The sequence below is a fragment of the Sapajus apella genome, unplaced genomic scaffold, assembly GCF_009761245.1.
Source record: "Sapajus apella isolate SASKATOON/1434 unplaced genomic scaffold, GSC_monkey_1.0 scaffold57, whole genome shotgun sequence".
Lineage (NCBI taxonomy): Eukaryota > Metazoa > Chordata > Mammalia > Primates > Cebidae > Sapajus > Sapajus apella.
Window position 1 is genome coordinate 13,001,636 of NW_022436997.1, and position 21,594 is coordinate 13,023,229.

Here is a 21,594-nt window from a genome sequence, read left to right on the forward strand (position 1 = left end):
AATTCATTTGATTATACTATCATCCAGTTTATAATTGTCCATCACTTCTAAACGAGTTTTACAATAGACATGTCAAATGACTGGCTGAAATTTAGCTCTAACTTGTGTATCTTCCTGGTGTATATAAGTCTAATAATCCTATGAAAAATAAATTAATTTAGTTTGACATGAATTAACTTAGAGAATCCATAATGCCTTCCAGGGATCTGATCATTCACTTCCAAATGCTCACAGTCATCTGTATCATAATAAACTCTAGTATTTTATTGAAGGTTGAGATGAAGCTCAATAGTCTATAATGAAAAATTTTTCTCTTCCTTTTTTAAAAATAACAGCAACTACACAGCAGTTAGTTACTCTGCACTGAGCATTATTCTAACATGCATATGAGCTCCTTTAATACTTATAACGACCCTATCACATAGGGCCTATTGTTCCCCTCATTTTATAGATGATAGATGAATTAATGAAGAAACAAAGAAGTTAATTTAATTTGCCCAGTGTTACACAGCTAGAAAATGGGAGAGCGAAGATTTCAACCCAGGCCTTTGGACAATTGCTTTCCTGTTCTCTGTGATTATTCCCATGGTTATCCATGGTTATTCACAATACTTCCTGCTCATACCTGCAGATTCTTTCAGTGTCTTGTCATCAAGTCTCCTATGTCACCATTCCTTATCCCATATAACTTCTCTCATGTAACTTTTCTTATCACATCTCCTTGAAAGAAACTTGCACAAGTTTAAAGGAGACTAATCCAATGAAATGTTTCAAAAAGAGAAATCATGCCCCATAATAAAGTTGCTGTGACTCTGATCTCAAACACTGTCCCAATTTTATGGTAGTTAAAATGTAGAGGCAGACATTAGTTAACTCTCATTAGCTGAATCAAAGAAACATGAGTTTGTCAAAGCAGATAAACAGGTTCCTATTTCTAAGCTAAGAGAAGTGTCTCACATAGACATTTATACAGAGGCACTGGTGGGCAATGAACAATATTTACAAGGAGGGTTAAGTAAAAGCAAACATGGAACATATAATAAGTTTTGTTACATAACCTCCCATAAAAATCTAAACACAACATAAAAATATAAATGAGAATAGTAGATGAAATAATTCAATTAGAAAATCTTCCCAAGATCTAATATGATTAAATCAAGGTTATATACTCTAACAATTTGGGGTTTATTTATATTTTACTACTAGTAGTATAAATAGATATATAATAACTTTGAAAACAATAAATGCAGATGCAGGATTAATACAATATTATGAAAATTAAGGTACTTAATGTATATTTTTGCCTACATATGAATATTAAACCTCTGTCCATATGTAAACAGACAACAGGGATACCCAGAATTCCTTGCAGGATAATATCAAAAGCAGCAGTCAGTCAAGACCCTAAAGTTTTAAATCTTGGGAATACTTACAAGATGCTAGCATTAATAAAAGCAGCCAATACATAATGCTGGAAAGCATTTTGTAATCAAAATAGGCTAAGCACTTTCTAAGAATTTAACTTATGTTAAGACATTTAATTTCACAATTATCCAGTTAGATAGATTTTTTTTTTTTTTTTTTTTAGTTTTTTTGTAGATGAGAGAACTGAGACACCAATATATTAATTCACTTCTAATTCACTTACACCAGGTTATTTCATGGTAAGAAGCAGAACTGGGATCCAAACCCACACCCTCCTTGTCCAAAAGTTTCACCTCACAATATACTGTCTTGTATCAAATGGTAAAACCTCACTTTAACAGTAATTTAACAGTACTATTAAAATATAAAAGGCAGACAGTCTCACTTAACTTCATCTACCTTTAGGTATTTTTCTTACAAAAGTCCACAGCCTATCTTCCTTTTTTTTTTTTTTGAGATGAAGTTTCGCTCTTGTTACCCAGGCTGGAGTGCAATGGCGCAATCTCGGCTCACCGCAACCTCCGCCTCCTGGGTTCGGGTAATTCTCCTGCCTCAGCCTCCTGAGTAGCTGGGATTACAGGCATGCACCACCATGCCCAGCTGATTTTTTGTATTTTTAGTAGAGATGGGGTTTCACCATGTTGACCAGGGTGGTCTTGATCTCTTGACCTCGTGATCCACCCGCCTCGGCCTCCCAAAGTGCTGGGATTACAGGCGTGAGCCACCGCGCCCGGCCACACAGCCTATCTTTCATGTACAAAGCAGCATTATATGAGATTACACCTACAAAATAATGAAATGCAGTAAAATAAAGAGGGAGAAGGTTCAATAAATGAAGGTACATACAATAAAATAATAGAAAGAATAAGTAAGGAACAAGAAACTATGTACAGACATGAGAAAGTGCTAAGTAAAAATAAACATGTTAAAGAAAAATACATCAGAGGGTGCATATATTCCAGTGTCTGTGGCGTACATATACACGTACCCATAAAGTCCCACCCACGGTCCAGTCACATAAAAATATTAGCATTAAGAATTGAAACCCTGGACACTCTACATATTATGTAATTTATATGACTTATGTACATATTATATAAATTATACAGTTGTTAAAAGCTGATTTAAAAGTCAGCTCAGGCCAGGTGCAGTGGCTCACGCCTGTAATCCCAGCACTTTGCGAGGCCAAAATGGGCTGACTGCTTGAGCTCAAGAGTTTGAGACCAGCCTGGTCAACATGGTGAAACCCCTGTCTCTACAAAAAAATATACAAAAGTTAGCTGGGGGTGGTGGCATGTGCCTGTAGTCCCAGCTTCTCAGGAGGCTGAGGTGAAAGGATCTTTTGAACCTGAGAGGTGGAGATTGCAGTGGGCCACGATTGTGCCACTCCACTCCAGCCTAGGTAACAGAGCCAGACCCTGTCTCAAAATGAATGAATGAATGAATGAATGAATGAATGAAACAGACAGACAGAAAGAAGGTCAACTCAGAAGCAAAAATATGAATACTCAACCAACAACTGAAACAGTTATATGTCTTATAGTGTAATCATAGTGAAGAAAATAAAGAACAGGAAGACTGAAATTTTTCCAAAGCAAGCATTACTCATCATTCAATCTGAGTCAGAAAAATTATTCAATGCTATTCCCACAAACTAGTCTGAAATGACACAGCATCCGGATGTATCTGCCAGAAGAAATTATGTTGTAAAATGTATCTTTAGATAATTGTATAAAATGACTTTGTTATATGAAATTATTTGTTTCTGCCCACTTAAATGTTGAAGAATGACAGACAATGATGTTTATTTTGTCAGTTAATGGTAACTCTTTTCTCCTGACTATAGATGGACAACTGCACCACCACCTCAATAATTCATTAACAAATATTTTTACCAAGGACACACATATACCAAAATGAAATACAATAAAATACGCCTTTACCATTGCTGGAGACACTTATTCTCTGGCTTACTACAGTGGGGAAAGGGAAGGTGGCAAGCATCTAATTTACTTAGAAATAGATTTACAATGAAAGGAAAGGGCCGGGCATGGTGGCTCATGCCTGTAATCCCAGCATTTTGGGAGGCCAAGGCAGGTGGATCACAAGATCAGGAGCTCAAGACCAGCCTGGCCAAGATGGTGAAACCCCATCTCCACTAAAAGCACAAAAATTAGCGGGGCAAGGTGGCAAACTCCTGTAATCCCAGCTACTCAGCAGACTGAGGCAGGAGAATCACTTGAACCTGAGGGATAGAGGTTGCAGTGAGCTGAGATCATGCCACTACACTCCAGCCTGAGTGACAAAGCAAGTCTCCATCTCAAAAAAATACAAACATACGTACACATATACATACATAAAATAAAAAATAAAAGGAATGAAGCCATATGTCTGCTTTCATATTCATTCAAAATGCTAATCTATGCTATATAGAAATGGCCCCTGCCTACCCTGTTCCTAGCGGTGGTATTATAATTCAGATTCCATGGCATTGTTGTCATCTTGATATTTCTGTATATGTGTTTGCTGCTATATTTCTAGTACCAAGGACATGGTAGGTGTGTAATACTTGCCTAATGAAAAAAAAAAAGAAGACAACAAAATGACAAGAAAGAATTGATGTACTCAGTTTATTGTTGTCTGTGCACAATTCCCTACTTCCTTCTTTGGAAGAATGCCCTTTCTCATTTTGGTTTGAATGGAAGCTGTCATATTCCTGACAGCTGACACATTCCTGTCATATTCCTTCAGGAACAGGCAATTCCTGAAGAACTGCCTATTAAGGATGGGCAGGAGGGATGGCTGGGGTTGGGTACCCAAGGAGAGCCAATCATTAATCTTCTCCAGGATGTACAACCTTAGAACTCAAGAAAACACATGTTGAGTACTTTCTGGTAATGATACTATATGAGAAGAGTCTGAGATTTGCTGGAAGCTATGTTTGTAGGCATGTGAGCCAGGCTCAGAAAATAAGCATTCTGTGCAGAGAGAAGATGGGAGAGTCCTAGCTACTTTGATTCTTACTTTCCAAGTATTACCTAGAGCCTCTCATTTTCCTGCAATGGCTTATAACTTATGAGTCTTCCAATAAATTCTCCTTTTCATTAAATCGGTTAGATGACCAAAGGTTCATGACTAATGTGTTCATCAGACTAATTATTGAGCCCACAGTTGATTCCTTTCAGAGGATACTTTTTTTATTTTTTATTGCATTTTTAGGTTTTGGGGTACATGTGAAGAACATGTAAGACTGTTGCATAGGTACACACATGGCAGTGTGGTTTGCTGCCTTCCTCCCCATCACCTATATCTGGCATTTCTCCCCATGTTTTCCCTCCCCAACTCCCCACCCCCTGCTGTCCCTCCCCTAGGTCCCCCCAACAGACCCTAGTGTGTGATGCTCCCCTCCCTGTGTCCATGTGTTCTCATTGTTCAACACCCGCCTATGAGTGAGAATATGCAGTGTTTGATTTTCTGTTCTTGTGTCAGTTTGCTGAGAATGATGGTTTCCAGGTTCATCCATGTCCCTACAAAGGACACGAACATAGGATATTTTAAAAGGATACGAAATATACAATAAATGCTTTTTAAGTCAGATGCTAATTCATCTGCTTCCTTTAGATTAACAGAAACATAGAAATTCCTAAAACCTCATCACTGGCAAATCAAATTCTTAATGATCAAAAATTCTGAGAAGCAGAGTATGCTTCTTGGCTAAATATGCACTTGATCCATCCAGACATAATATCTAGAAAATTAAACATTTTACAGCAATAGGAGTCCATGGACAAAGCTATAAATAATTCTAGTGGTAAAAGTTCTTTACCTAGAATTTTGATGAGTAATCGCTGAAGAAATTCCTGATTCCAAGGCTTCAAAAAGAGGACAAACATTTTTAAAATTTGAAGCAGGTGTCCTAAGAGTTTAGAATTTAGACCACAGGCTTCCTACAGACCAGTAGACTTAAGTGAAATGTGTGTCCCTGTTTCCAATTTGAGTCATGCATAAATATTTACTGTAATGGTTTATACTACAAATCAAGTCAAAGTACTCCCACCCTGATTTACTATACTTATTTGTGATATAATTAAAATATCTACATCAAGATTTGTGCTAAATAGGCCAGGCATGGTGGTTCATACCTGTAAGCCCAGAACTTTGGGAGGCCAAGATGGGAGGATCACTTGAGGTCCAGAGTTCTCAAATAGTGAGACCCCATTTATATTAAAAAAAAAAAATTTTAAGATTTATGCTAAATGAATTCAGGGCAAATATTTCTACATGTTTCCTGATGTACTACCTACCTTAATATTAGCCAAGTTTTCCAATCCTCCCAAGTTTAACCCTTCTTTCTGGTCTTTCTTCCTAAACTGTAGGCTAGAGGAATTATGTATATTTATAAGCAAGCAGGACTGAATTCAATCAGCCAGTATTTGTTGATATGAAATAGGTGCTGGATCTTTTTGATAAGTTAATGGAGTATTCAAACTTGCCTTTGCCAACAAAAGATTCTGCATGAAATCAGATAGTCCCTGTTGCTTCCTAGCCTTCCTTAGTCCTGATTTTACAGCTGAGTTCTGCTTACAACCAGGCTGGGTGCTCATTATACTACAATACCGCATTTTGATGACAGAAGGAAGAAAAATTAACTTTGATGTGATCAAAATACCCATTCCTTTGAAAAGCAAGAGTTATCTATTAGTCAACTCTAAATTAGGACTCACATCAAGTTTTACTTAGATTTTTCCCAGCGGTTGCCATTCAGCATTATTAAATTTTGCCTAAAGATAAATTAGGCCAGATGTTGTTCTCATATTTGCTCAACCACAGACAGTAGGGTTTAGGCCCACAAGGAATCCATCCTCTCAATGCAAGCTATCTACAGAAAAAATTTTAAGAGTGCTTATTACACTTGCATTCAGGTTTAAAATATAACTATGCCTGCCGTCAAGTATAGAGGACATACAATAATACAAACATCTGGATAATCTGTAGATATTCCAGTACATAGAGGATATAAATGTAAAATACATCAGCTCCATATTATGGGAAATTAAAACAAAAAAATGAGACTTTGTTTCGTGACCTTAGCAATTCAGAGATAGCCTCACCTATAATAATATTTCAGTGGCTGCATAATCATATCGAGGCTGAAATTTTTAAAAATAAAGGAGTTTGCTGTGAAAATCAATGTCTCCTACAGATACATTATACCATAAACAAAATTACAATTTAAGATATAAGGGACTGTTTATTTACAACTTCATCCCTGTTGGCAAGAAGGATTGGGGAAAATTTCCTGGTTTTGAGGTTTTAAGTTTACAACATGGAACAGATATGGCTGAATATCAATAAGTTGAAGGACTGGACAAACATAGTTCATCTGGTTTAAGATGCATGTGGTCAACACATTCCTTGTGGTATGAAAGTCTGCAGACTTTCAAGACCAGATTTCTTCATTTTTCCCCACTTTCCTACATGAAGGGGTTAGGCTCAATGGGGAGTCTGTGAGCTGCCAGGAGTTTCTGTATAGGATATCTAGGGAAGAGTGGAAACTGGTGGGAAAAAGCCCCAGGGTAACTGAGCCCTCAATGGATAGGAAACATAGACTGAAATCTCTGAGACAGACAGGCTGGGAAATATAATCTGCTGTTGGGGGTGCTTCTCTCCCAGGTCTCCCCTAGGCCAAAAAAAATGTGGGCATAGGGGGAGAAAAGAAAGGAAGGAAGAAAGAAAGAAGTATTATTACAGTGTCTGCTTTCCCCTTCTCAGTGGTGTGGAAATCTTGCCATACCTTTTCAATGAAACACAATTTGTCTTAACTTGGGAACTTGAACTCACTTAAAATGTCCAGGTGCCCTTTCTCTATCTTTTCAACAATCTTGGAATTAAATTCCTTGTTAACAATGATTGTTCTACTCTCTCTGGTTAAAATACTTTCCTCCTCGATAGACAAATGGGAGGAAAGGCAGTTATTTTATAAGGCAGAAATATAAACAAGATTATCTTAAGATGAAATACGAAAAGACTTTCCTTGTAATGAAAAATTTTTTTACCGGTTTAAAACAACATTTTTTTACAGTTTTAAAGTAACAAAACAACATACTGGAAAGGAAGATTTTACAAATCAATTTAACATAATGGAGAAGGGAAAAAAAGGGGACTTTAACCTTGTTTTCCTAACAGATCTCTGAAGCATGTAATTACATATTTTAGTGTCTCATAAACAAAAGTATAGGGTGGCCTGGAATAAAAACACCTGTTTTTCGTATAAAGACCGAATCTGTCAAGATAGACAGATACATGCAACAGTAAAAATCAACCCCAAAATCTCGGTAGATTGAAACAAATGCTTATTTCTCACTGACATCTACATGTCCAGCCAAGAATCAGGTTAACTGAAATTTCATCTTGTCACTGGCTTCTGTGATCAATACAACAAGGAAAGAAATAAAGTGAATAAAACACCGGCCCTTAAAAGTTGCAGGTCAGATATAATAAAAAAGAAATGGTTATGCCTAATTCAAGGCAGCAAAGAAATTCAATGCTACCACCTGTCCCTAAGGAGGAAAACAAAATAACTGTACACCAACCTAATGATTATAAGGTAATATCTACTTGCTCATGTCTTAAAAACAGAGAAAAATCTTTATTTAATTAACTTAGTAGAAGACCATTTTTTCCTTGTAGAGTCTATCTAATATAAACATGTACGTACAAACACACAAGAAAAAAACTTCAAACACTGTTTTATCAAAGTTCTATTAATTGTTTCTCCCATCACCCATTTCTCTAGATGATACCTTGCTTAGAGGTGATTTTCCCACCTGAACTGCCTACCACTAGCACCTAGCACCAGGAAGATAAAAGATAAAATTCCATACAAAGATAGGAGAGGGTAGACTCTATTAATTAAGGGCTTCATTCTCCACTAAAGCTTTTAACCAATGAAAAAAATGTGTTTAACTTTCATGAGTACATTTCCTACTCATGTAGGAAGTTGAGCTCAGAAAATAGTAAATTCCAAAAAATAACAAGTAGTGCCATTAGAAGACTGAAAGGAAATGCAATATCTAAATTTATGCATGTACTTTTCTTTTTCCTGCTGATAGTCCATCTATTTCTATTTAGTTACTGGCACTTGGTTTATAAACACACCATTAGCAAAAAAAATGACAAAGAAATAAAAATTGAAGAAAGGATGAAAATAAGAAGATAATATTTTTGTTTATATTCAATAGCATATTTCTTTTTCTCATTCTCACATTAAAGATCCTGGTGGATCCAGACTAAACGTGTTTTTAAATAGTAGCAACTCTGCCCAGGGCTGAGCATGAAAAAACATCAATTCTCAGAACCATCTACTTTCCAAGCTGAAAAGGTACAGATAAATTTCCACAAAGATAAGTAAAATGTGTTAAAAAGAGGGAGAAGGAGAGAAAACATTTTTCTGAAACACTATATTTGATTCATTTGGGCTCTAGGGAAGAAGAAACGTTGTCAAATGAATAAACAGAAAATGGCAGCAATAAGACTGTGATGTCCATAACTTTCTACATGAAATAAGGAATCATATATGATGCTGACCCAATCTCAATATTCAGAGAAATGTGTGAGGCTTTATTCCATGGGGAAGAAACGTTTGTTCTCTTTGGTAAGTTAGTATCATCTAAGGATTATGATCAACAAAGGGAAGAAAACTTGGACATTTTAAAGAGTGAATAAAAATATTTACTTGTATCCAGAAGGTACCTGGAAGCTTCACGAAGAAATATATATTTTAGTCTGTTAAGATCTAAATAGTACTTGGATCCTAAATTGTGTCAAACTATATTATAAATATTCTATATAGACTATTCATATATAACCAGAAAGAAACTAGTCTGTGGGGGAAAACAGAACAGAAATCATCCATGGTAACTTCTGGCCTCTAAATCAGGAAAGTAGGTTTCAGTAGAAACAGGCCAAAGAGATATTTAGGTTATTCATAATGGCTGCCTGAGCTTCAACATATCTTTAGTGTAAAATAACTATCGTAAAAATAATACCAGAAGCAATGAATGAGGAGTACCTACATTAGAATACTTAAGTCTAAAGTCAGGCAGACATGAATTTGAATCATTCCTCCACAATTTACCAGCTAAGCTAGGTAATTCATCCTCTATATAGCAAAGGCAATGTCATTTATAATTTGTTTTTCCAGCATACTTTCCATTTGCCTTTTATTGGTGCTTTTGTGTAATTTTCCTCTTCTCTATGTGATCCTTGTGTTGCAATCAATAGTGATACCTGATCTTGGCCACTGCAGTTGGTGCAGGAATGGGCATATCAGCCAAGCATGGATAAAGTAAAATCTTCTTTGAGATTGGCATTAAAAACTGAGAGAGAGATATGGGCTGGGGAGAGGAAAAGACACTGAGATTTGTCTTTAGGCTGTTGTGGCTAAGGCTGGACAACACACATAAGTGGTGCCAGTGGCCATCTTATCTTGTCCAATACCTGAATAGAACCCTGCCTACAATATGAAGCCAAGAAAAAAAACAAAGACAAAAAAATAGAAAGCAAATACCTTGATGACATTCTCTAAGTCCCTATATCACCTACAACTGAAGTTCATTCCTGGATTTCTCAGTTATGTGAGCCTTTTTTCTTAAACTGGTTTGAGTTAAATTTTGTTTCACTTGTAACTGGGAGAAACTCAACTAATACACAGACTAAATCTCAATTTCTACATTTGACAAATGTGAATAATATTATAAAATGTCCCCTAGGTTTACTCATGGGATTAAGCAATATAATGCATATAACAAGTTTAGTTCAGCATCAAGCATATAAGTACCCAATCATTATTAATTCTTATTGCTGTTTTTATTATTTAGTGATAAAAGCATTACTGTCCTTTATTAACAACTTTATTAAGATTGATATACTAAGGTTATTCCATCATATCAAATTCCTATACTCTTAAAAGAGGTTATGACAACAAGTTTAAGAATAGTTTACTAGCACGTATAAAGGAGATTATTTACCTCGCAAACATTTCCAATCTGTGTTGTAATCAATGTACCAGACAACAGTTATCTTAATTTGAACATCGTAACAAGACTTTTTTCCCCTCACATATGCTGATCTTTTCTTTTACTGTGCCCTAACTTTCTTTAATCACCCCTTGAGGGTAATGCTATCTATTTCCTACAGGGACTTAGACTCTATGCGGGTACCATGAACAAGTTTTACTTTTAAATAATGATTACAAATGCAAAAAGAATGATCCTCAGTGGAGGCAAGTCTAGAGTCAGTGAAACAAATTACAAAGTTGTTGCAGGAACTTCATAAGATGGAAGCTACCAGATACTTACATTAACTGGCATCTTATAATGTGAGACACAAAACTACACTGTGCACATTATCTTAAATATTCCAACCACTCTTTAAGGTAGATATTATTATTATTCCTTTATTAGACAATGGAAGTAAAATTGAGAGATGTTATATAAATTTCTCAAGGTCAAACACATAGTTAGTGGCAGAATTTGGACTCAAACTCAAATCTTCCTGACTCTTAGGTCCATCATTAATTTACACTGTCTCCCTAACCCATATAACAGCCTGCACTGAGGTAAATGAGAGTGGAAACGGGTATATATAAAAACAAGGATCTGAAGAGTAGAAGAAAAAAGATGAAGGTGTCTAAAGTCAGTGATTTACTGGATATAAGACAAAAATATAAGAAGGTATAACACTGACAAGAGGGCTTATGGCTTGAACAAATGTAGAAATGGTGGTGGCTTTACTGGGAGATGGAAGAAACGAGGAGAAGACTTACTGGGAGTGGGAAAGAGATAAGGCATTTAGCCTTAATCTTGCGGACTTTATTCTTGCTATGAAAATGCACGTGGAGATATTTTCACTACAGCTAAGCAGCTAAGGTACAGATATGAGACCTAGAGTCTGCCAGTTTCATTCTTCTGAATGTGTATTTTAATCTTCAACATGGAGTGCAAATATAGCAAATTATGAGACTATTCGTGACACACTGGTAACAATGGCAGTGTCCCATGCAAAAGCACCGGGTCATGGTGGTGATCATTATTGATGGTATTAGTGCCCACAGCAATATTCCAAGTAGACTATTCTTGAAGCATGGCCTCCAAAAAGAAAACCTGCTCCTTTTCTACTTAATTTAGAAGTTGTGTTCTGATGCCTGCAATCTATAATTCTGATGAATGAAACCAATAAATTCATCACTGTATACTATACAGTATTAGGGGAGTCCTTTCCACATTGTTTCCCCATTGTTCTTCTTGTATCATCATTCCCAACCCATAAGCTAGATATGCTGATCTGCTAGATGTTAAGGGGGATCTTAGGATATTTCAAATAATTCACAGACTGACAGGGATAAAATGCAATCAATAAGTAAGTTATAAACACAGCATGATCCATATTTTAAAGCATACACACACACACACACACACACACACGCGCGCGCGCGTGTCCATATACACAGAAACACACTAAGTAGAATAAAAATAAATCCAACCATAAACATTGAGACAGAATATTAAAACTGTAAACTTCAAAAATAAAGCGAACATGTAGCAACTATCAGCTACAATGTGTATTACACCTCTTTAAGACTAACAATTTAACTCACAGTAAATCAGAACCTCACATGCCAAAGAAACATTTCCAAAGTACTAAGGATAAAAAAATTATCAGCAGATTTTTATAACTAGATAAATTATCATTCAAAGGTGAGGCTAACATGAGATCTTTTTGTTTTTTCCTACTAAGTTTCTCTTTTATTTTTTTTTTTTGGTAATATAATATAAATTCAGAAAAGATTGTTTCAAAAGGGTGCCTTTTAACTACTTTTGTACCCAGTCTTGACTCCATTCCAGTTCAATTTTTTGAGAGTAGGAAGGATTTCAGTAGACGGTACATCCTTTTGTTTCTTTTCTAATTTTTATAACTGCATGTGAATTTGTATCTCAAAATTTAAAAGTTTAGTAAAGAATAGTTTTTTAAAAGTGAAGGCAAAACAAAAACATTTCACCATACAAAAACTAAGAATGTTTGCTACCCACAGACCTTCGCATAAAAATTTAAAAGCTATTAAGAGCAATTTAGAAAGAAGAGAGAGTGTGATATAAGAAAAGCTGAAAATAGAAGTTGATTAAATAAGTTGATAAATGTAATCAATTAATGTTAAAAATAACCAATTTTATGTGTTTTAAAAGAATATAACATAAATGTAAGGCTGTAGAAATTGCTACAAGATGGGAGAGGTGGTGTGGTGTATAACAAATAAAACATGATAAATTCTGCATAGTATTAGAAAATGCAATAATTTATGACTTTTAAAAAGTATTGTCAGTATTGAAAAGGGTTTCTTATGACCTAGGGTACTTTAGGTTAAAAGTTATCACAAACGTTTTAAACAAAAATGATTCAGTAAGATTATATGTGTTCTTGAAAAATAACTATGGCTTTAGTAAGTAAGATTTGGAAAAGAGATCAGAGACACAACTATTTGGAAGGTCAAAACTAGGTAAGATGTAGTGAATAAAAAGAGGAGGAGTTAAATGTGAGCTATATTTGGAAGACAGAATCCACCACTTTCTCTGGACACCATGTGCTTAGGGACACATAGATAAGCCCCTACCAGACAGGAATGCTGCCACATTCTTCTTTGTCCAATGCATGACTGTTGAAAGTATCCAATAAATGTTCAAATGAACTGGATAAATTTCATTTGAAATATCCACAATAAATGAAGACAGACAAAATTAATTATTAGCAAAACCCTGAAATTCAGAGGAAATATCAGGGTTGACATCCTCATCAGAGAAGACTTACATTGGGCTGAGCAAGCCGGCCAAGGTTGTGGGGCAACGAGAATAAAGAGGAGGGTGAGGAATCATCCTGAAATACACCAACGCTAAAGGGGAAACTGAGAGAAGGGGACACTCAAGTGAGCAGGAAAGCGTTAAAAGTGATAGAGAACAATGAAACTATCCAGAAATCTAATTTTTAAAATTAATTGAAGTTCTAAGATTTACAAATGAGAGAGGCAAAAAACAAAAAGAAAAATATTGCGACAATTTCTAATTACAAGGTTGAAAACATTGCCTCTTTTAAAAAAGGCAGACAATTTTTTTAAATATACTTGTTAAAATAAGCATTATTTGTTGTGTGCATATTTGGAGTGGTGGTAGGAGTAGAGGGTCACAAAGATTCCTGATGTTCCAGACAGTGACTTAGTTCTCTGGCTATGTCAACAAGGATTTGATATATGTGCAGATTACATATGGTAATAATTTATTTTTGACATAAAAAATATGAAGGATAAACAACAGCCTCACTATATCATGACTCTCTATAACTAAGCTGGAAAACAAACCCAAAGATCCAATCTCAATATCTATTTCCTGAAAATTATTAAAATGCATTCTAAAACATTATGATTACTAGGATCTTAGAAATGCCATTCACTTTCTGAATAATGGAGGGTCCATACTATTCCCTTCTATAAGTCATAAATAATTATGATTGACTGATTTTAAATCAACAGATGCATAAAGAAAAATGGAATACTTGTACTTACCAAAAACGCCAATTGTGCAATTGTTTTAAAAAATCATAATCTAGTTTTCTCTGGACTAATTTATGCTACAGATATGCAAAATAAATCCATGATAAATAACTGTATCATAAATTATACACGTATATATTTAGGAAAATGTTACAATTTCTAAGCCTGGCCACTGAGTCTAAATTGCACTGCCTTGGAGAGTTCCTCAGATTCTAAAAGTTCCACCAAAGCTAAGGTCTTGGATGTCATTTAAGTTATATATTTCAGCTATTAAAGGCAATGTTCTGACAAGCCCTTTGGCGCTAACCCCAGGGCATAAATTTGCCTTAAAACTACAAAAAATGTGTCAGAGGGCTATATGTCAATCAACCAGGAAGAAGTGCCTATTCCCAATTTAGTGTTGTCAGTTGCTGACATTAAAACCAGCAACAGTTAATTGTTACTACTTCAAGTGGGAATACTGAGGGAAGAGGAGAGGTAGGTGTCTAAGTTCAGACTGATAAAGCTGTTAATTGCTACCCCTTTAGGAAGATTTGTTTAATAATGAAAACAATGTGGCTAATCATATAATGTTTCTATTTGTTCCCCAAGGGCTCTTCAGGGAAAGTTTCCGTCAGGGCTAGATTTTGGCAGCTACCAACTGTGCAGGGACAAAAGCAGAACAATCAAGGCACTCAGTGCTGGCAAATAGCTGAAAGTGGTTGCATACAGATGCCCCTCCTCTTGGCCCTATCAGGAATGAGCCAGGATCTGCCACTGATGAGCTTTGAAGGAAAAGTTAAAAATGTAAAAGAAGATAATTTCAAGCAGAACGATAGAAGAAGAGGGAAGAAAAGAGGAAGAGAGAGTGAGAGGAAGGAACTAAGGGAGGAGAATACATATGCAGGCAAACCAAAGGCAGGGAATAATTATGACATACGCTTGGGTCCTCCATACGCTTCCATGCAACAGATCAATTAAATTCACATCAGTTAAACACCCATATTTTTTTTTAATGAGAGGTTGCATAGAAAAAGAATTTTTTATATATATACACACAGAGACATATACACACATATACATGCACACACACATACACACATTTTATATTTATATATGTGTGTGTATATGTGTGTACATATGTATTTATATAAATATAAAATGTGTGCATATATATGTGTATGTGTGTGCATGTATATGTATACACACACATATATATTGTCCCAGCCTTGCTTTTTATAGACAGGATGATGATATTGAGTGTATCATTAAACCACTCTTACTTACTGAGATAGTCTAGCTACTGACTAATCTCAAGAGAGTATTTTAGGGAACAAACAGAGTGCTCTATGTAAGTCTTAAACAAATGTAATGTATATAATTTACTGATTTTTTTTCCACTTTGCCTCATTTGGTAAAGGACGTGAGACAGAATTAAATTGTATCATTTAATTTTGTTTTCAGGCTCTTTAGTACCAAGTAATGAAAACATTCAGAAACACCCTCAGACCACTGGTGCACCCAATATCACTGTACAAATGTATATCGTAAAACTTATGACATAAGTGATACTCATTTTGTTTTGTGTTTCTTTGTTGGCGGGGGGGAGATAGGGGTGGAGGATTGAGTCTTTAATTTCCTTTCTATTACCACCTAACTATACTAGCCCCATAGTAAAACTCACTGAATTAAAATGGCTTTAAATACCTCTATTTTTAAAATTCTGTCCCAGTACCTATGCCCCCGTCTTCTGGTATTTCTACATTCCTCCACTTATCTCCCCCTGAACCTACCTTCTAGAGTGCACCTCACCTCTATGTCATTCTCTCTTCTTAGAATGGTCTCTCTTCACCTGCTTAAAATTACTCATATTTCACGGCCAAACCAAGTTTCATCTGATCCAGTGAGCATTCCACGATCACCACATCACATACAGCTTCTCCCTTCTGTAAATCTGTAATCGAGCACCTGCTTGATCATTCATGTGTCACCTACAGTGTCTGCTCAGTCATCCTCCACTTTTTCTTGTTCCTCTACCGAACTTTATACTGCTTGAGGATATATCTTTGTATCCCCTACAACATCTGAATCATATATATAGTAGCCTGCAAAGTGTTTAGGGGCCATATTTCACTTTTCCAATGCATTTCAGTGAAGTTTAAAAATTATTATATTATTAAATGTTGAATTCAATTATTTTATCAGTTAACTTTTCAGTTGTGAAATTCCCTTCCAAGAATGACTCTACAAGTCTAAAAGCCACAGTACACCAAGAAAATAGTCCATTTCTGACATCTAAGAAATCATGTTACCCAGGAATTTGTCAAAAAAAAAAAGAAAAACTTAAGAAATAATCAATTCTTAAAATTCACTTTCATGTCAGCAGAAAATAAAAAATTAACAACCTAAACACTAGGTCTAAGTTCACATTACTCATTATTTCAAGTACATTTTTATCCAACTTCAAACTTGTTTTCATTCTAAATAGGCACAGAGATAGTTAAACTGTTTTTTATCTTTCAAACTGTAAGACAGATATTTAGGTTCCATATTTGAAAGGAGAGATGATGAGATATAAAGAAATGATGCTATGTGCAGAAAACAGCTGAATCAAACCAACTGAAATTTCAGTGATTAAAAATAAAACAACATTTGCAAAACTATATTAGCCATGCTCATGATCCAACTGCATTGTCAATTATGCTCTTGTGTACCTCTGGGGTTGCCCCAAATCACAAGTCAAAATTTTTCAACTGTTAAGAATACCTGACTATAACCTAAAATCAAACTATCATTAGCACAGTGAGAAAATGTCAAAGGCAGTACACACACTCTCCCCTATCACCATGCTTATCACTTCTGACAAATTATACTTATTTCTCAAATACAAAGACAAAAATCACGGCAACCAGTAAATTACACAACTATGAAATGCTTTTTAAAAATTTTAACAGCCCCCAATACCATTCAGCTTTATTTTATGGAAACCCTAACAATTTATTTAGAATGTAATGCATTATGCAAAAGAATCTACACTGTGCAAAAGATTCACACAGATTTCCTTTAATTAATAAAGGAAATGTGTGTGAATCTTTTGCACAGTATAGATTAATTTTTAATACAATATAATTTACCAAACTTTAATTTACTTAAAACCTTCAGTAACCCTGCTGTGTTGTAAAAGGTTATGTGCCTGTTTTCTTCCAATAATGAGGTGAATTCGTCTTTAAAAAATTTTACCCAGAGGTCACCTTGAACTACCAAGAAAATACACACACACACACACACACACACACACACACACCAACCAACCAACAAACTGATGTTCATTATCTGTGTGAACATATCTAAACTACAAGTAAATAAATCAGCCATATTACCAAGCACAAAGCTATTGAAATAGTTAAGAATTATTTTCAGGTGTCACTGAGACTAAACAAAGATTGTAAGGAATAAAACAAACAAAACAAAACTCAGGGAAATTAATCCATGGAACTATTATCCTAAAAGCAGCATTCCCTATAGAACAAAGTGATGAAGCTATCAAAAAGCACTTCTCAAAGCAATATTTTCGCATGTCAAAAAAAGAATTAATCTAGAATAAATATATAAATAACAGTATGTTCTGTGTTAAGCCAGTAACAAAGAAACCCCTTAGTGGAGTAAAACAAAGTCCTGTCAAATCTCCATTTTTTACAAAGAAGCATGAAGATCCTTTCACAATGGTTTAAACTGTATTTATAGTAACAGAGTGATGTCTTGAGATAAAAGTCAAAAGGATTAAAGTCAAAGCCCCAGCTCGACATGAGTTATGGTTTTGATTTTATTCTTATTGTGGTCTACAAATATTAAGACAGAAGATACTTCCATGTGATTGTGGGATCCTCTGAGACTCTACAACCTTAGAAGAGTGGATAAAACAGATGAAAATGCATCTGGTTTGGGAGCAGACTCCATATTAAATGGCAATGTGCAAAGTAACAACTACTACTGCAGAAGGCTGTGGGGGAGGGGAGGAGGCTAAAGGCTGAAATTTCTGCAACTGATGCAGGGCAGAAAGAAAAAAGAAGGGAAAAAAAAAGACGTGGTATTACTGTTTTAAAATGGCAGCCTGCTAATAATCACTGAATTCCTGAAAACACAGGCAAATTATACCACCATTCCTTCTTTCATACCCTAAGCAAGCCTAACACATACAAGCATTACATATTTCTTTGAGGAAAATGATACAGCTTGATAGCTGCATCTATATCTAAAACAAAATCCCTAGAGTTGCCACTCAAGAGTTTACAAATTTGGAGCCCTATACTTTTCTCACAAAGAAAACAGAAACTGTTGTAAACTGGAAAATCTTAGTTACACTAAAAGAATTATTCTTCTTCCACATATATTTTTCTTTAAGTGAAGGCAAAGCTACATGTATGCATAAGCTTTTGGTCATAGTTCATAATATCAATTTTGCATTTCCTCTCCCCTGATGTCCTGTCTTTCAAGAAAATCTCACATACACATGCCAGCGAGAGAGATATATATTATATAACATACTCTGCGTGAATTGGAAGATCATTATTCTTAACGTTAATTTGAGTACTTTCTCTTTAGTTCATATATCGCAAAAACCACATATTGAGTTATGTATTTTCTATCTATCCTGAATCGTTTAAGATCAGACACCTCACTTAACATTTGATGAAGAAAAGGTTAAAAGTGCCTAACAACAACAGCAGAATCATCAGAAGCATTGTAAAATATAAAATGATAGTATCCATATCAAGAAATGCTTAAAATATCTTTTTTAAAAATTGAGTATAAAGAAATACTATCAATTATAAAAGTAAAAATATTTTATGATGCAAGTTTAGAAGAGAGTTCAAGTTCATATGCAATCATGTAATCATAAAGAAAATTTTAAAAATATATTAACCAAATATTAATTTGGTTAATAGTAATAACCAGATATCAATATTAACCAAATGGATTGATTTCTCCTTTCTTCATGAAATAAGAATAAAGATAAGTCAATTATACAAATCACAAATTTTTGAAAATAATATTTTCAATAGAATTCCTTGCAATTGTATTCAGTATTTTAACTGTCACATTTTGAACACATACGAATTTATACAACTACCAGGGGAAAAATAACTTGAACCAAATTGAAAAATTACCATAACTACTAGTTCAATATGTCTGGTTAAAACAGAGACATCTGGTCTATCGTTCTTTTGTGTTGATGACTCCTAGTGTGTCTTTTCACATCAATGAACTTTTCAAGAGGAAAATTCAACTTTTAACAAAAACCTGTGACTTAAAAATCTCTTTCAAATTATATCAATACAGATATGTCATGATTAGGTCAAATCAAACACAGTACTTTCAAGAATAGTAACATATACTGATTGAATATAAATGGTTAGCTCTAAATTCCATCAGAGTAATGTTATTTATTAAATAATTCTCTGCAGGCAGATATGGCTAATTCATGAATCATTATTTTTAAATATTTATAAATCAACTCATTGTTCACTTGCTTAAAATATACACTGAAGCTCTCTAATAGTACTTGATTGCCACTCCACGGAATCTGAATAATGCATTTTCAGAAGCCTTGCACACCCCCACACAATTCTGAATTAATGGCCGAGCAAACAATAAGTAATGTACTATGCTCCAGCAAAAACTCAGTGATAACATCAATCTGGCATCTACTTAACACTTACTGCTTACTTCTCACATATTCCCCACAACTTAGTTTCCTCTTCCAGATGCAGTTCATTAAAGAATCACTATCACCTGCCCATTCATCGACAGAGTGAGAGATTTAGCGATTAACAGGATCACAGATAAGGGGAGAAATGATAACATACAGCACTACAAAATTAAGAGATGAAGTAAAGGGGCCTGGGCACTCCAGCTACCAATAACTAGATTGCAATTAAAAAGGACTTTGTCACTTCTTCGCTAGGCAATAGGGCCAATTATCTAAAACCCTTTACTAGAATCCAGATACATACCAGAGCAAGGCCCTTCAACCAAACTCAGATAATTACTTTTGACAAATGTTCTCCTTGAGCATAATGTAGTTACTCAAATGCTTTTCAAAATGACTACAGTTATAGTAAAACAATCTTTACAAAGTCAACCCAATAACACATCCTGCTCCCCCCTCTCAAAACCCCCGCTGCATGCAGTCTGCTTTCTTTTGGCCAATTTATAACAGATAGTAAGTTGGTGAATAAATATTTAATTTATGCAGCCAAAACCCTGAAAGGCTTAGCTTCAAATGTAATGCCTAGCATTCCCGAGACACACTGTACAGAAATATCCTTTTGAAAAATCCTTTTACAGCTGTCCTTTAAAAAAGAAGATGGGGGGGAGAAAGAGAAAAAAGAAAAGAAAAGAAAAACCCACACATATACATGCATCAAACCGAAGACGTCGACGCCCCTCTGCCAACCGGCATTTCTATAGAGACATTCTTTCGATGATTAAAACGTAAGCTCCGAAAGGTTAAAGAAAAGGAAAAGCAGCCAAGTAACACCGCCCAGGAAGCCAGCAGTAAAACACACCTAGCTGTACACTCTTAATAACCTCCCACTACAAATGACACTGACCCAACTTCACCAAACATACACACACCCCGACACACACAAATTGCACACACGTGCACAGAATGTACACACAAACATCGAGCAGAGCACAATACCTACAAACACAAACGAACTGGAGCCACACAAAACATGCACGTATCAGTGTGCACACATAATGCACACGACACGGCACACAGACACGCAACCACCTAGCCCACATGCACACGCCCCACAAGTCCGTGTCGGACACACACCGTGCATGCACGTGTAAAATGTTTGAACTCACAAACGCCGAACATACACACAGACTGTGCACAGAGTTATTGATGAAATTCCGGGGGGTGGAGGGGCCCGGAGGGAGTGGTAATTGCCACACAAAGGTCTCCGGAGCGGCAGAGAGGGAAGTCGAGCGGCGCCGAGCGCTCGGAAATTCACCCGTGGAGAAGGCACAGCCAAGCCCAGAGAGCGAAGTACCGGGAGAAGTGTCCCGGGCGGTCCCGGACGCGGGGCTCCCGGAGATAATCGCTGCGCCCCTCCGCGCGCGCACGCACACACACAGGGGCCCCCGGGCGAGCCCACTCCCGCAGAATAACAAAGAGCAGGAGCCCGGCGAGCGGGCGGCGGCTCGGGCTGGAAGTCTCCGACGCCGCGGACCGGCGCAGGGCGAGCGGCGGGGCCGGCGGGAGGCGGGTGGGGGGCGGTACGTACCAGGCGGGCAGCCTCGGCCCAGGTGCGGTCCTTCTTCTTCCTCTTGTCTTTCATGTTTGCATCTCATTGATGGTTCTGATGATGACGTGGGGGATTCCACGGGGTGCTCGGGGTTCGGGCGCGGAGACAATGACCCAGTGACCCGGTGACCCGCACTCGCTCCGCGGGGGGAGGCGCGCGGGCGGCGGCGGCGGCGGCGGCGGCGGCGGCGGCGGCGGCGGGTGGGAGGGATGGAGCGAGGGGGTGGGGTGGAGTGGGTGGGGGCGCGAGGCGGCTGCGGCGGCGCGCCCGGCC

The 21,594-nt window shown here is 36.4% G+C and overlaps 1 protein-coding gene across 1 annotated transcript in view; it reads right to left on the bottom strand.

The window, feature by feature from the left end:
- Window positions 1-21,495, bottom strand: part of ASXL3 (ASXL transcriptional regulator 3) — a 172,105-nt gene extending 150,610 nt beyond the window's left edge. The window contains 1 exon segment of the mRNA XM_032245387.1: window positions 21,301-21,495. Within this exon segment, the coding sequence (XP_032101278.1) occupies window positions 21,301-21,354 (54 nt within the window). The 5' untranslated portion in view covers window positions 21,355-21,495.
- Window positions 21,496-21,594: the final 99 nt, after the last annotated feature.